The sequence below is a fragment of the Pimephales promelas genome, chromosome 3, assembly GCF_988280905.1.
Source record: "Pimephales promelas chromosome 3, fPimPro1.hap1.1, whole genome shotgun sequence".
Classification (NCBI taxonomy): Eukaryota; Metazoa; Chordata; class Actinopteri; order Cypriniformes; family Leuciscidae; genus Pimephales; species Pimephales promelas.
In genome coordinates, this window is record NC_142771.1 from 43136976 (window position 1) to 43153560 (window position 16585).

A 16585-nucleotide genomic window follows, 5' to 3' on the forward strand; every position below is an offset into this window, starting at 1 on the left:
TTAATGATTATGTTAAAACACAAACCAAACACATTTCTATTTATTCATCTGGCTGGTACAGAAGCCAAACAAAAATCTAAAATTATTGATTTAAAGGTGAAGAGCCCAACTAACACAATACTGATCACCACAATGGTGACTTAAAATATCCGGTTTTCTCTGCTCACTCTGCTCAGAGTTTGTATAATTCACACTCTCAGTGTTAATTTTACACTGGGGATTGTGCTTTGTGATTGGTTTATTGCATGTTACACCCAAAACACACCAATTATTCGTTAAGAGAGTCGGGATGACCCTTTTAGACTATGCGCCGGGAGCACCAACTATTTTTCCCGTCGTCAAACTAGCAAAATTGAATTTGGAAACGCCAAAAGTGCATTGTGCCGATCCTTAAAATAGGGCCCTTAAAATTAATAGTGTTTGTGTTTAATATTTTGAGACTGTAAATTTCATTGTCAACAACTTGTTCAAATGACATATGCATGTCCTGCATTTGAGTAAAAAGCTGACGGTTTTCAGACCATCATTATTGTCCTCTGGAAATAACCCTTCAATAGTTCATGGCTTTAGTTTTGATCCTCCATGCATAATATTTTGGGCACATAATCACACCAGCTGGGATCAGCCTTTATGCCACTTCATGTAGGGCTACCTACAATAAGAAGCACTTGATTTTAAAATGCATTTTTTTCCACTAAAGTCCTTAGGAAACTTTACAGTAGTTCACATTTGAATACGCTTAAGTTTGGTTCTGCCTTCACAGATGACATCACTCTTACTGTGGATGGAAAAGACACATATGAAGAAGTGAAAAGTTCTGGTAGGTACAGGTAAGCCTGTCACACAGCTGGCTTTAATGCTGCTGTTGGTTTTGTGCACGTTTAGTCCGGTTCTCACCAGAGTTGATGTTTGCAGAGAGTGTAAGAGGACTCAGGGAGTGTCCACTACTGACCTGGTGGGCCGCATGCTTCTCATGACCAAAGCTCATCACAGCAACATGGTGAGGCCACAGACACACACGAATAATACAAGTGTGTGAGCGTCAGATACCACAAACCGTTGAGACCTCAAACTTGTATTTTCAATGGACATTTATTTCTTTATCCTTCTTTCCTCTTTAGGGCAGTTCAGACTATCAACAACACACAGACAACTTTGGAAGAGTGAGTGTTTTATTAACTTTGGCTCTTCTTGTAGAAACAGAGAATAACTTCCTCTGTCAGTGATGTCACGTACACTTGACACAAATAAAAAATGCATAACAGATGGCTGGAAGTGATGGTTTATAGTTTAAAAAGTTTAAAATATTAGTATTTTTCTGACGCAAAGCTACCATTTTGCTTTTTTACATCAACTTGGGTCAAAAGGATTACTGTCATATTCATTTTGTGTGGTTCACTTTAGAGGTCCTTATGTGGACTCACAAAGATGGATTATTTTTCTAAAAATCTTTGTTTGTGTTCATCTGAAGAAAGAAAGCCATATACATCTGGGACGAGGGCATGAGGGTGAGCAAAATCATTTTTGGCTGGAGTATCACAATCAGGGATGGTGAACTATACAGTGGTTTCAAACTTTCAATGTGTAAGTGATATAATAAACCAAAGACAGTAAATACCATTCTGTTTCTAATTTGCTTTATGTATTCAAGATCATGGTTGGCTATAGTTAGATAGCCATAAACACAAAGGGATAAATAACCAGTATAGTAAACAATATAATTCATTTAAATGATTGTATATCAGCGATTAACTCTTTCCCTGCCATTGTTTTTTTGTTTGTTTGTTTTTTTTAAGTTGTCAGCCACCGCCAGCATTTTTTATCTTTAAATTTTTCACAAAATTTTCACGGCTCCCAGAATATCAAAAGAAAGAACTCTGCTTTAAACATACACAAAAAAGCGTTTTATTCTTGCTTTGTGCATTTTTTTAAATTAACATTTGAATGTGCGTAAGTGCCATTAAAAATGAACATTTTGAGCAAAAACCTGAGAAAATCAGCTTTACTTCTATGTCAAGAAGATCTCAGTTTCAGAATAATGATAAAAACATTGATGGAGTCAATCAGTCCATCAACAACACCCTTTCTGGGTCAACATTTCATTCAGTAACGTTACGTATGCATGCTGTTTAATGTTGATGACTGTGTTATGTTACATTATGCGATTACCCTTACGGAACAAAAATATATTTCCATGTATGAGTTATCAATATATTAAACAGTTTAAATGTTTAAATTCATTTCAACATTTGCACTTCTATATTTGAAAATATATACAGAATGATATTGTGTTAATATATTACAATAAATTGAATAATACATAAGAATTGAAAAATATGTGACAATATATTTACTAATATATCATAACGTATGCAATTTTATTTTCAGTAATACTTCATAATATTAGATGTATATGTGGTACTGCATGTGTAATATATTGCAGATATATTTACTCATGCAACATAAACACATTTATAGAGAAATATTTAATGTAATATATTTCTTTAAATTATTTACATTTCTCACACACACCAGAAAACCTTTTAAATTAAAAAATAATACAGCATTAAAAACTAACAGATATCCCCCTATATTAATATTGAGCAAAAAAACATTAAATAACACTTAATTTTCACAATTCATTTCAACATTTGCTCTTATATAACAGTCAGAAGCAAAGCATATATGTGTGAACATACATTCACATTTATATGGGAACATGTATGTGCAATATGGATAAGGATAAAACTTTGTGAATATTACATGTAATGATATTTTTGTCTTTTATAAATTTTATAAATATTTTATATTCATTATATACAGCCATACATGGTCAATGCAAATATTGCAGTATAATGATAAATGTAAGCACCCATATATAGAAATGTATTATGTAATTTATCGCATTATATTTTGAAGTATATTCCCATATATTTTTTTTTCCGTAAGGTATCGTCTGCTATCGTCTTCTCCTGGGTTTTGATCAGGAGATTTTCTGTACTCTTTCAGAAGATGTGTAATAGCGCCCCCTAGCATATAACAGTGAAAACACGGTTAGCTGGAAAATTCTGTCAATGGCGTAAAAAGAGTTCTAAACACAACATTGGTAAAAAAATTAAAAATTTGCATCAACCAATGATGTAGAAAGCACTTCTAAACCTGGTAGATTGTAAGTGACATCACTGAAAGAGGAATGATTTCATCGTAACCCCTCATTTGGCATATATTGCAGTAATGTCTGTTTGTTATCATTTCTGTATACCGTTGGCCACAGGGTCCTAAGGGCCACAGTCCCTGGACAGGAGTGTCACAGTTCCTGCAGACGTCTCAGAAAATCATCCAGTTTGCCTCGGGCCAGGAGCCGCAGCCGGGAGACACCATCATCTATGTGGCGGGAGCTTTCGACCTGTTCCGTATCCTTTCATGTTTACAGACAATACTTAAGTCAAGTCAAGTCATATATATAATAAAGTCAATCTGGTAATAATAAGTAAAGTCAATTTATTTATATAGCGCATTTATTTGCTTATTTGCTTATTTATATATCACATTTATTTATATAGCGCTTTTCACAATACAGAAAAAGATTGTATCAAAGCAGCTTCACAGTGATAACATGAAAGTAGTACAACACAGATCAATAATATTGTTAAATATTAAATATCCCCAACTGAGCAAGCCAAAAGCTAGCCAAAAGCACGGCAACAGTGGCAAGGAACCAAAACTCCATCAGATTGGAGGGAGAAAAAAACCTTGGGAGAACCCAGGGGCCAGTTCTCCTCTGGCTTACATTCATATTGTTTATATACAGTATATATAAACAATATGAATTTAATTTTTTTGAATGACTTTAATATTAAATATAAATATTGTTAACGGCGCCATAACATATCGCCGGCGTTGAGTCGTCTCTTCACAGGCGTTGGTCTTCTCATCACAGGCGTTGGGGCGTCCGAATCCCTGTGAGAGGCTTTCCACAAAACTGGACCTGACGAACGCCATTTTTCTCGGGACAAGCGTCCCGAGATAACAGCAGAAAGGCAGATGGGAAATAATTAGAATAGCTGATGTTCATAATGATTTCCAGTCAGTGTTAGAAAACCACTATCTTACAAACTCTCCGCAACCCGAACTCTCCGCAACCCAACCATACGCGCCGACCCGTTTGTCTAAAAGGCTGTCGAGCCCCACTGGTACGTTAAGCAGTTTCAGTGGCAAACAGTTCCGTATACAGACTTACTACTCCCAAAGTTCCCCTGTTAAACCCAAGAGAACAAATACTGTAAAATATCCAGTTATCTTTTCTATAATGAAGACTGGGGCTGTTAAAATCAATATATTGATTTTAAAAATCGGGTGGAAGGGAATATTCCCAGCAAGCACAATATGACGTTGGATTTTGGTTGAAAAAAAAAAAGTCAGGTTGATGTTTAAATCCAAAGTTTGTTTGACGTCAAGCTCAGATGGGAATAAACACAGACACACAAAAAAAACTTAAAAAAAGGTGAAATGCATGGCTGTACACTTATTACCAGCTTTACTTATTATTACCAGATTGACTTTATTTCTGTCAGACGTCTACAGAAGTTGTTGACAATTAACAGAGGTTTAGATGTTTCGTTTGAAGTCACCATATTGTGATCAGTGTTGTTTTAGTTGTGCAGTTTGACTTGACTTTGTAACATTAGTTTTTCTCTTGCTGATGTAAGTTATGGCAAGATCAATTATGTACAGATACTATTGGCTACTTGATGATTATAATAATATAATCTATTATTAATAATCTATTATCTATTACTATTGGCTACTTGATGATTATAATAATACTATTGACTACTTGATGATGATAATATAGATATGATCACCATGTTGTGTTTGATTCACTGATCAGGTTTTGAATCGTTTCATAATTCAGGTATCATTTTATTAATTTCACATTTTTTATTATTGTCCAGCAGAGATCTAATCTGAGGAACTGTGCAGTAAAATCTTTAGTTACAGACATTAAAGAATCAGCGTATGAATCTCAATAATGGTGACATGCTTCATGCCACAATGCATTCCATCTAAGGCTCCAGAATGCATTGTGGCATCAAACATGTCACCATTGTTGAGATACATTGTTGATGATTGATGTCTGAGTGAGTCTTATAGATGCTAGAGTTCAAAATGTTTAGTGGAAAACTAATGGAATATCAAACGAGGCATGATGATCACCATAATGGTGACTTTATTCAATAAAACCAACATCTAAACCTCTGTTAATTTCAATAAGAGCTTTTGTAGACGTCTGATAGAAATAAAAACAGTCTGGTTAGTAATAAGTGAAGTTGGTAACACTGTTTTTGTGGTTTATTCCTCCTCTGCTGAGGTCTTCAGAGATTTAATGTGCTGCCAATGCATTTCAACCTTTTTTGCAGTGCAGTGCTTATTCCAACCAAAATTTAATGTCTAACATTGAAGCTTGACGTCAAACAAACTTTGGGTTTAGATGTCAACCCAACTTTTCAACCAAAATATGACTGTCCTGATGTCATGTTGACATACTTTGTTTGCTCTGAGGTCACTAAATAACAAGGTATGAGTTCTGATGGCTCACACACAGAACAGACAGAATCAAAACGACTGAATTTTATTGTAAATTACTCATTTAAGGTATGTCAGCAGAAGATCTGGTGGCACCGGTTACTCACAACATCGTCAGGAGACTATTACAGTCTGCTTGGAAAGTTGTATAGTTAGCAGCTGTCAATTACTTCATGAAAGCCGGTAACAAAATGGATATTTTAAACACTTATTGAGAGCCTTGTGTTCTTTTCCACCTTACTTTGGATGCATGTGAGACGATGACAATGTTAACGTTATCCTTTTTGACCCAATTCACATCAGACATCGGCCATGTGGATTTCCTGGATGCAGTGTCCAAGCTTTCAGAGAAGCCATATGTTATCGTTGGGTTGCACTTTGATCAGGTAGGCTAGATACAGCAAAGTCTTTGATACTATATATCCCAGATAGCAACATTCACTCAAAAAAAAATTGATGTCTAAGATCTATGTATTTCAATTGCATATCAAATTTCCATCCATTTAATAAACTGAATTGTGATTCATATTTGTCAGTCATACGTGAAATGAAATGGGTAAGATTTTTGTAATAGTACACAGAAAAACGCCCATGTAAAATTAACACTGCTCAGTGTGTGCACACTACTGTGTGAAAGTATGATTGAAGCAGTATTGAAGTTAGTGGTGATTGAGCAGTAATTATGAACACCTGCTGTTAACAAGCAGAATCACTGAAGGAAAGAGAAACTACAACTGACTTCAGCCACGGCCTTAGATGAAATCAACTGAAGATTTTTTTTTTTTTTCACAGTTTTGGCTACTGTGACAGTGCATTTGTTAAAAAATATTTGCAGTAGCAAAGAAAACTCAGAGATGAGATGAGATCAGGTGATGGTTATTGCCAGTTGATGGTTTTATAATCATCACAAATTAGCCTGTTTCACTAATCTCATTTGAATCTAATAATTAATTTGTTCCATTAATGCATTTGGCCTACATTGCAAATTATGTTTTTGACATATGTACATTACTGCAGCAAAAAGTTAGATGATTTTACAGGGGTTATCATGGATTTAAATATCATCACAATTTCATTGTGAAAGTATTAATGGCAAAAAAAAAAATAGTTTGATGCAATTATATTCAAATGACATCACTAGATACTGCTATTTCGGGATGATTTTGAAACATCAAATGGTAACCAGATCACCTTTCCACATGTGCCAAATGTGGGCCGAATCTGGGCCATCACAATATTTGCTATCTGGGAGATATATGTATATATATATATATATATATATATATATATATATACAGTATATACTGTATATATATATATATATATATATATATATATATATATATATACAAAAATTATTTTCTCAGTTGAGCATATTGGTTATTATTATTGAAAGAGATGTGTGAGAAGCAGGAGTAACTGCATGTTTGTATGCTTTTCACTATTATTTTAGGAGGTCAATCGTTACAAGGGAAAAAACTATCCCATCATGAACATCCATGAGAGAACTCTGAGTGTGCTGGCCTGTCGAGTGAGTGTTGATCTGATCGCAGTTAATGCCTGTTTATGTCTTGAAATTAATTGTGTAATATGAATTTCTTTCTTTTGTTTTCATATCTCTCAGTATGTCTCTGAGGTTGTTATAGGAGCACCATATGCTGTAACAAAAGACTTACTGGACCATTTTAAGGTATCCCCTTGTTTTAATGTGTTGAATTTGACTTCTGACTTTTAGTCAGACCTGCTTGACAGAGTTGGAAAATGTGTAGCCATATCAGCCACACTGTAAAAGCTAACTGTAAAAAATGCCATATTCTGACGTTATCATACAATTTTTTATTTATTAAAACAGTAATGTACCGTTGAAAACAATGCATTCATGGTAATATTTGAAGAGTTCAGATGCAAAAGCCTCTAAATGCCATTTGAAATTTTCTTCTAGAAAGATCATTTTTAGCTTGTATATTTAAGTTCAGTGATTTTACTTAAATGGCAATGATAATTACCTATTAATTGTTATTTAAGTGAAATTACTGAACTTAAATATACAAGTTTGATAAAAATCATCATTAAAGAAGAAAATTTCAAATGGCATTTAGAGGCTTTTGCATCTGAACTCTTCATTTGTCATTTTAGAGAAAATAGCCTACAGGAATATACTGTGAATTAACAGCGCTAAAAGTCGATACTCGGAGGCTGTGTTTAAAATAACACCCTTTATACCATCATTCACTATTCCCTACATTAGTTCACTAATATAGTCAACGGAGAAGTGAGTGAATTCAGAAACTGATGAACACTTGATAAGCAGAATCACTGAAGGACATGAACAGAAAAAAAGAGCAGAGACAAGCAGAAACACAAGAACTGACTTCCAGCCACATCAATTAGTGTGAAACCAATTTACAAACCAGTTTTAACATTATTATTTTCATACATGTATAAAAGTTCTTGATGAGAATTAACAGAGATTTAGATGGTGATGTTTTATTGAAAATAATAAAGTGCGTAGTCACCATTATGTTGATAGTTGGGCTCTTGACACTTTAACATTAGTTTTTCTTTAACAGATTTGACAGTGAGTTTATAACATTTATTAAGGCAAGAAAAAGCTTGAGAATATCAAAAACTTCATTCAAAAACCAAATGTGCAAAAACCAAGTGCAAAAACCAATATGATCTATTGCATGACTTGAACACACAGACATCAACAATCAATCAGTATATGAATCTCAACAATGGTGACAATCGAAAGTTTCATGTCACAATGTTACCAGAATAGTACAAAACTCCCAGCATGCACTGCAGCATGAATAAACTGAATGGTCTTTTTATATTGCCACCATTGTTGAGATTCATGTGCTAAATGAGGCTGTAGCTCTATGGTGTTTTAATCAAAACTCTTAATTATAACTGTATGCCACTGGAGCACTTGCTGTTGTTTTAAAGTAGTGGTAATGTAAATATGAATATCTTAATAATGTGATAATTTAGATAAGGGATTAAATACTGGGTGAGATCAATGAATCTATTGCTACTTGTTGGTCATCATTACCAATATGCAACATTTAGCATTCGATGATCATTGTCTTTTCTTTCCCATAACAAATATGCTACAAAAAAAGGATGTTAAACAGTTAAGGGTCAAGAGCCCAACTAAAACAAACACAGATCCTCCATAATGGTGGCATTTAACCAAACATTTTCAATTGAACATCAACACTGGTTGTGTAATGGCTGGAAGTCATTTTGTGTTAGGTTTTGTAGGTTTTGTGTTTCTGCTCGTCTCTTCTTTTTTTCTGTTCTTGTTTTCCTCTTTCCTTCGGTGATTCTGCTTGTTAACAGCAGGTGTTCATCACTAATGCTCATAATCATCATTTAGTGCATGGTATCTTTACAGCAACATACAATAGATTACAGTAAGAACTAAAACTTTGACCTGGTCATTTAATGGTGTTGCCAGAGTGCAGTCATGCCATCTGAGATTGAGACAACCTTTTGCCTGTGTTAACGAGGCCACACTGTATTCATTGGTGTAGGTAGACCTGGTGTGCCATGGCGAAACTGAAGTGTTTCTAGACAGAGATGGATCAGACCCATATGCTGTAAGTGCCACATCAATAATTACTCAAAATACAGCACAATACAACATTTGATCATCTGTGCATGTTTTCCACACACAGGTACCCAGGAAAATGGGAATATTGCGGACAGTGGATAGTGGAAACAGTCTCACCACTGACAACATTGTGCAGAGGATCATCAAAAACAGGTGCTGCAATCCATACTGTGGATATTACATTTTGAGAACACACATCATTTGAAAGTTATGCACGTTTTATTTTTAAAATGTTTCCCGTCAGATCACCTTTTCTATTTGTTCACCTGGCTGTTACAACTCCTGTACAGCAGCCAAACAAAACCTAAAGTTAATGATTTAAGGGTCAAGCGCAAACTAAAAGCAAACACGGATCACCATAATGGTGACTTAAAATTACCTTATTCGGTAACACTTTATAATAACTGCACGCTATTAATCATTAGTTAAGCATGAGTAAACAGTTAATTCATCATGTATAAAACATTACTAGACATTAATATGCAGTTTATAAATATAGCTATACATGTTTTTTTCTTGATTTATAAGCATATCTATAATGCGTTTAATAATTGTATTTTCATACTTTGTTAATGATCAATTAATAATTTCTAAATGAAGTATAGCATTATTTACAAACCAGTTGTTTAAGAGTTGTCAGTCATTCATAAGATCACTTAGAAAGAGTAAGTAAATGTAGTAAATACAGGTAGTTATAAAGCATTTAGTAGTGGTTAGTTAACTATTTTTGTGAGCTAATCTAAAGTGAGGACTATTCATGCTTTGTAAAGCATTTATAAAGGTGATTTAAAGACTCGTCAATCTTCTAAACAGTAAAACGTAACAAACAAAACGCAGTGATACAGAACATAGAAATATTTAACAGCCTTTAAAAATGCTTTACAAGGCATGACTAGTCCTCACTTTAGATTAGCCCACAAAAATAGTTAACTGACCACTACTAAATGCTTTATAACAACCCAAATTAACCCTTAATTACAGCATTAATATATGTTAATAAAGCATTTATTAACACATTAAGTAACCATCACTATATGTCTGAATAATAAGATGTATGAATGTACATTTAAATAGTTTATTAATCATTTACTTACTCGCTCTAAGTAATCGTATGAACCACTGAAAACTCTTAAATAACTGTTTCATAAAAAATGCAATTCTTCATTTAGAAATGATAAATTGATCATTAATAAAGGATGAAAATACAATTATTAAACAAATTATAGATATGCTTTTAAATCAAGAAGAAAGCATTTATAGATGTATTTATGAACTGCTTATTAATGTCTATTAATGCTTTATGAATGATGAATTAATGGTTTACTCATGCTTAACTAATGATTATTAGCGTGTAGTTATTATAAAGTGTTACCAAACATTCTACTTGTTAAAGGAGAACTCCGGCGAACAATGAACCTTTGGTCTAATAAAACATCGGTACATAGTCAATCGTTCTCTGAGTTTCGTTTTCATGATAATCGAATGTAAAGAGTTTTATCTCTAAAAACTGTTTAGCGTATAATGCTAGTAATGGGGGCATTGACTAAGTAAAAAGAAATCGCTAGTTTATACCACTAACAAGGCTCAAAATAGCCCCACACTAACGCAGTAACATAATGAGGCTCCATACATACAAAACGAAGCATTGAGAACTTTGTAAGTGTACAGTCCGTTTAATAAGAAGATACTTTATGAAGACAGTTCACTTCCCGTATACGGGCAGGAGCCATCTTAAAAATAGTCTCGATAAGTCGATCCCCGAACGCCGTTCATACAGTTCAGAAGTTCGTCGAACTTCATACAGTTCAGATCACTCAGCACGACGTTCGTGGTTTGACTTATCGAGACTATTTTTTAAGATGGCTCCTGTCTGTATACACGAAGTGAACTGTCTTCATAAAGTATCTTCTTATTAAACGGTCTGTACACTTACAAAGTTCTCAATGCTTCGTTTTGTATGTCTGGAGCCTCATTATGTTACTGCGTTAGTGTGGGGCTATTTTGAGCCTTGTTAGTGGTATAAACTAGCGATTTCTTTTTACTTACTCAATGCCCCCATTACTAGCATTATACGCTAAACAGTTTTTAGAGATAAAACTCTTTACATTCGATTATCATGAAAACAAATCTCAGAGAACGGTTGACTATGTACCGATGTTTTATTAGACCAAAGGTTCATTGTTCGCCAGAGTTCTCCTTTAACATCAGGTGTCTTCAATAATGCTCAATCATCAGTCAATTATTCACTTAATTATCTCATTAACTTTAACACTGCTTCAGTGTTTACATGAGTAACTCAGAGTGTTAATTTAACACTAGGGATTTTGTTGTGTATATTACTACATCAACAACAACAACAACAACAAAACTACTTTTAGACATGTTTTAGCCTATCCATGTATTTTACTGTACAACCCATAACAGGAGTAGTTTTATGTCATGTTAAATGATAAAATGTTGCGTCTATACTTGCAAAACTCCAAACATTTCAATTATAAATTACGTTGTAGAAATGCAGTATTCACTGTCAGGTTTGAGTAAAATAGCAATAGAAAGCAAGTAATATTTGGCTGGTCAAGTGAGATGTTGAAATGGACAAGTACCAATGCAACTCTAGTATTGTTCCCTCTTGTTCCTGCCAGGTTGCTGTTTGAGGCAAGAAACCAGAAAAAGGAGGCCAAAGAGATGGCAGTGATCCAGGCCATGAAGCGACAAGAAGAGGAAAGAGCACAGGCTGTGCTGTAGGGGGAAAACACATCCTCAAAGACTAACAAAACCCAGTACATGCAGTTGACTCTTTTCTAATGTTTCTTCTACATACTGGACTTACATACTATCACAACACCAGCAGCTGGAAGCACCTTTTATTGCTGAATTAGCACGTGTTGTTTTGGGAGCTGTGTGTTTATCCCGATCTCATGGGGAAACGCAACTATTTTACGAGGTGGCAATTTCGTATGAATTCATGCAATGTGAAAACATACAATTTCAAGCTAACCAAACCTCAAACATAACCATCAATGTGGCATAAGCAGATCGATGAATGAGATTGCACAAATTCTTACCTATTAGCCACTGGTTTGCCAAAACGTAAAATAATTACGACCTACCATGAGATTGTGTCAGTGTGTGACATCTGTTTTCGTGAACCCTTCCCACTCTCCACACTCTAATGACCTCTTCATCGCGTTCTTCCTCATCATCAGTCTGATCAGATCTACTCACTGAGGAAGAAACCAAGATGACTTACATGACCGTTACCTCTACATTCAAGTCCGGAAACTCTTTTTTGCTTCGAAAGCAACAATCCTGAATCCACTGGAAGAGCATTACAGTCTTCTGTCCTAACATGTATTCATGATAAATTATTAATATATCTGTCATAATCAATGGCTAATCCTCAAATGATGTTTTTTTTATTCTAAAGCACTCCAGCAAATTAAACTGTACTATAAAATAATTAATAGCTAGGATATGCTATTTAACAAACATGCATTTTAATGTTCTTAAAAACCCTTTTTTATGTTTATTATTTTTAACAGAATTGTATTTCCTTAACCTTACTTCAAAAGGATAAAGGAACATGTTTCAGGATGGCTCTTTTGTTTGATGGATTTTCCTCAATGTCACATTCTTGAGGTTAAGAGGATCCAAAAAGAAAAAATCAGTCATCCCGGCTAACAAAGTTTCGTTCTAAGAATGTTTTCCAAATATTCTGTTTTGGTTATTATGGAATGTCCAGTTTTTTAATGTCAGTGGAATGTTTTTTTAAGGTTTTATGATGTTCCTGAAACATTCTGTCAACTTAATTTTTTATTAACAACTCAACAATCTTCACAACAAAATTCTCAGTGTAAATGAACACTACTGTTCTAATATCTATGGGTCCAATCTAAAGGGTGTTAAAGTAACACTGAAACAAATGCAGTGATTAAAGTTTGACTTTATTTCTGTCATATGTCTACCGAAGTTCTTATCGAGGTTTTGATGTTGATGTTTTATTGAATGTGTTTTCTTTAGTCACACTTATGGTGATCAGTGTTCACTTTAGTTGGGCTTTGGTCATTGACTTTTATTATTTTATTTCTCTTTAAGCAGTTGCAATAGTGTTTCTGCATTGATTAAAAAGGGATTGATGAAAAAGCAGATCAACATGTCTGCTGTATCTATCAAATTACTGCATTAAAGTGGTTTACATACCTGCTTTTTCTGTAGTTTCATGACTGACTTAAATAGTTATGAAGTTGAAGCATTAATGAACAGAAAAAAGTCGGAATAAACACATTAAACAATGACATATTACTGATTAACTTACATTTTTGTATCCATGTTGGAATATGTGTATTTATTTGCATATGCATTAGAATTTCATAGACTTCTCAGTTTATCTTTCAAAGCTTTGACTATATCGTCTTGAAACATGAGTGTCCATTTTTTATCCTCTTGTCTGTCTCCACCATACAGCACTCTATGAGTTACATTGAACATAAGATTAGAAGAAGCCCAACAGCACTTACAGTGAACAGAGTTCAATCACTAAGTCACTGATATTGTTTTTCAGCAATAAAGCAACCTGTGAGTATTAGAGGGTATGTATGTTGATAAATATGGTTTATTTTAACCCAGGGTATTTCCCATAAGTGTCTTGTGGTCATGATAACATGCACTCTCTTTATCTTTGTTGCAGCGATTTAAGGAAATTACAAGTCGTGCAAAATGGCATATTCGAGGTCGACTAGAACAAGTGACCAAATACAAAAACAATTAAAAATCAAACAGATTTTAACATGACTCAAAGGAAGGACTGAAATGATCCAACTGAAATGGACATAACAGTTTCCAACCAAGACTGACCGAATCACCCTCTATTAGGCCTGATTCTAAATCTCAATACAGAGGTAATATGAGATTAAAACGTACTACTTTTCACGGGTGCGGGTTCAGGCAGACGGACGAACAGGCAGAGTCCAGAAAAGCTCCAATACAAAAGGTTTATTCTCAAATTAACAGGAAACAGGCAGGCGAAACACAGGGTGACCGACCGACAAGGACAGACTGAATGGGAAGGAACTAAATACACACAGGAATCAAACTAAACGAGGTGAAAACAGGTGAAACAGATGAATACAGGACGCTGAACGGATTGGAGGGGAGACCAGGGTGTAGCTGAGGGACAGACGACGATGGGTGCTGAGGAGGGACCGAGGGAGCAAGGGGACACCGCAGGCTCTGGTGACAGAAGTGCTGACAGGGGCACAGAGGGACACGGTGAGGTCAGAGTGCGTGAGGGCTGACGGGTGACTGGAGGGAGTGAGGAGTCCAACTGAACCGAAGGGGTGACGAAACGGGGCGGAGCCAAAGTAAGGAAGTCCATAGGTGAGGGGAGGATGACGAGGGAGTGCAGGGAGTTCGGAGGGACGAGGGAGCCTGGCCGAGCTGGTAGACTGTGGGACCATGGAGGAGCTGAGGGAGGTAGCAGCCACGGGGGAGCCGATGGGACCGGGGGCCGAGGAAGTGTCTCAGAGGAGGAGGTGTGAGGCGAAGACCGGGGATACACAAACCAGGCTGGTTTCGGGGAGCTGAAGGGCAGGAGAGCAGAGGGAGGACAGATGAGAGGAGGCGGGAGAGGGAGGCTGGGTGGGATCCCGGTCTCTGGCGCTGGCTGGACGGTCTCTGGCGCTGGCTGGACGGTCTCTGGCGCTGGCTGGACGGTCCCTGGCGCTGGCTGGACGGTCCCTGGCGCTGGCTGGACGGTCCCTGGCGCTGGCTGGACGGTCCCTGGCGCTGGCTGGACGGTCCCTGGCGCTGGCTGGACGGTCCCTGGCGCTGGCTGGACGGTCCCTGGCGCTGGCTGGACGGTCCCTGGCGCTGGCTGGACGGTCCCTGGCGCTGGCTGGACGGTCCCTGGCGCTGGCTGGACGGTCCCTGGCGCTGGCTGGACGGTCTCTGGCGCTGGCTGGACGGTCTCTGGCGCTGGCTGGACGGTCTCTGGCGCTGGCTGGACGGTCTCTGGCGCTGGCTGGACGGTCTCTGGAGAGCTGGACGGAACCAGCAGTGAAGAGCATACAGTCTCTGGAGGGCTGGACGGAACCAGCAGTGAAGAGCATACAGTCTCTGGAGGGCTGGACGGAACCAGCAGTGAAGAGCATTCAATCTCTGGAGAGCTGGACGGAACCAGCGGTGAAGAGCATTCAGATTCTGGAGAGCTGGACGGAACCAGCGGTGAAGAGCATTCCGACTCTGGAGAGCTGGACGGAACCAGCGGTGAAGAGCATTCAGATTCTGGAGAGCTGGACGGAACCAGCGGTGAAAAGCATTCAGATTCTGGAGAGCTGGACGGAACCAGCGGTGAAGAGCATTCAGTCTCTGGAGAGCATTCGAGCGATGGAGTGGGGCTGGTGACGTCATACAGGGTAAAGGGAGATCCACATGACACCAGCACCCACTCCACATAGGCCGCAAAGTCCCCTCGAGGCCCGTCTCCGGGCAGGCGTGCCTGGGTTTCAGCATTTAGGCCTGCCCGGAAGAACACACAGAGGCTGGTAACATCATAGTGAACATGAGGTACCAAATCCAAATACCTCTGTGTGTGGGCCTCGAGGGATTGATCCTCCTGCTCCAGGAGGAGAAGCTGTACAGCGGCTAAATCCATATTAATCCCTTTTTGGGGGTCGGTCGATCTGTCACGGGTGCGGGTTCAGGCAGACGGACGAACAGGCAGAGTCCAGAAAGGCTCCAATACAAAAGGTTTATTCTCAAATTAACAGGAACCAGGCAGGCGAAACACAGGGTGACATTAACATCGACCGACAAGGACAGACTGAATGGGAAGGAACTAAATACACACAGGAATCAAACTAAACGAGGTGAAAACAGGTGAAACAGATGAATACAGGACGCTGAACGGGAGGCTGATGAGGGAGTGAGTTCAGGTGTGGAGACAAGAGGATCCTGGGAAGTGTAGTGCTGGAGACGCAGACAGGATAGTGCAGACGAAGACTGTGACACTACTCTCTTCTTGTCTCTGAGTTTGTCTTATTAGCAGTTGATCTGAAAAAAAAAACACATTTTAATTAATATTTCACACAAAAAAACAGGCAGGCAAATGATGATTAATGGTTTGTTTGTTTTTTTCAGAATGACAGTGCGCTGAGTGTGTACCTAATATAATCAGAACCCTTCACAGCCTCAGCAGTTTTAGATCTATGCTCTCTTATAAGCATCACTTTTAACAATTTAAAGGGTTATTTCACCCAAAAATGAAAATTCTGTCAGTATTTACTCACCCTCATGTTGTTCCAAACCTCTATGGGTTTATTTGTTCTGCTGAACACAAAGGAAGATATTTGGAAGAATGTTTTAATCAAACAGATCTCATTC

At 37.3% G+C, this 16585-nt stretch overlaps 1 protein-coding gene across 1 annotated transcript in view; it reads left to right on the forward strand.

The window, feature by feature from the left end:
- The window catches only part of LOC120465231 (ethanolamine-phosphate cytidylyltransferase-like), a 28821-nt gene extending 15412 nt beyond the window's left edge, over positions 1–13409 (forward strand). The window contains exons 4-13 of the mRNA XM_039654886.2: positions 764–830; positions 916–1000; positions 1122–1163; positions 3275–3413; positions 5890–5972; positions 7040–7117; positions 7211–7276; positions 9126–9191; positions 9270–9358; positions 11848–13409. Coding sequence (XP_039510820.2) covers positions 764–830; positions 916–1000; positions 1122–1163; positions 3275–3413; positions 5890–5972; positions 7040–7117; positions 7211–7276; positions 9126–9191; positions 9270–9358; positions 11848–11950 — 818 coding nt within the window. The 3' untranslated portion in view covers positions 11951–13409. The remainder of the gene's footprint in view (positions 1–763; positions 831–915; positions 1001–1121; positions 1164–3274; positions 3414–5889; positions 5973–7039; positions 7118–7210; positions 7277–9125; positions 9192–9269; positions 9359–11847) is intronic.
- The last annotated feature ends 3176 nt before the right edge of the window (positions 13410–16585 follow it).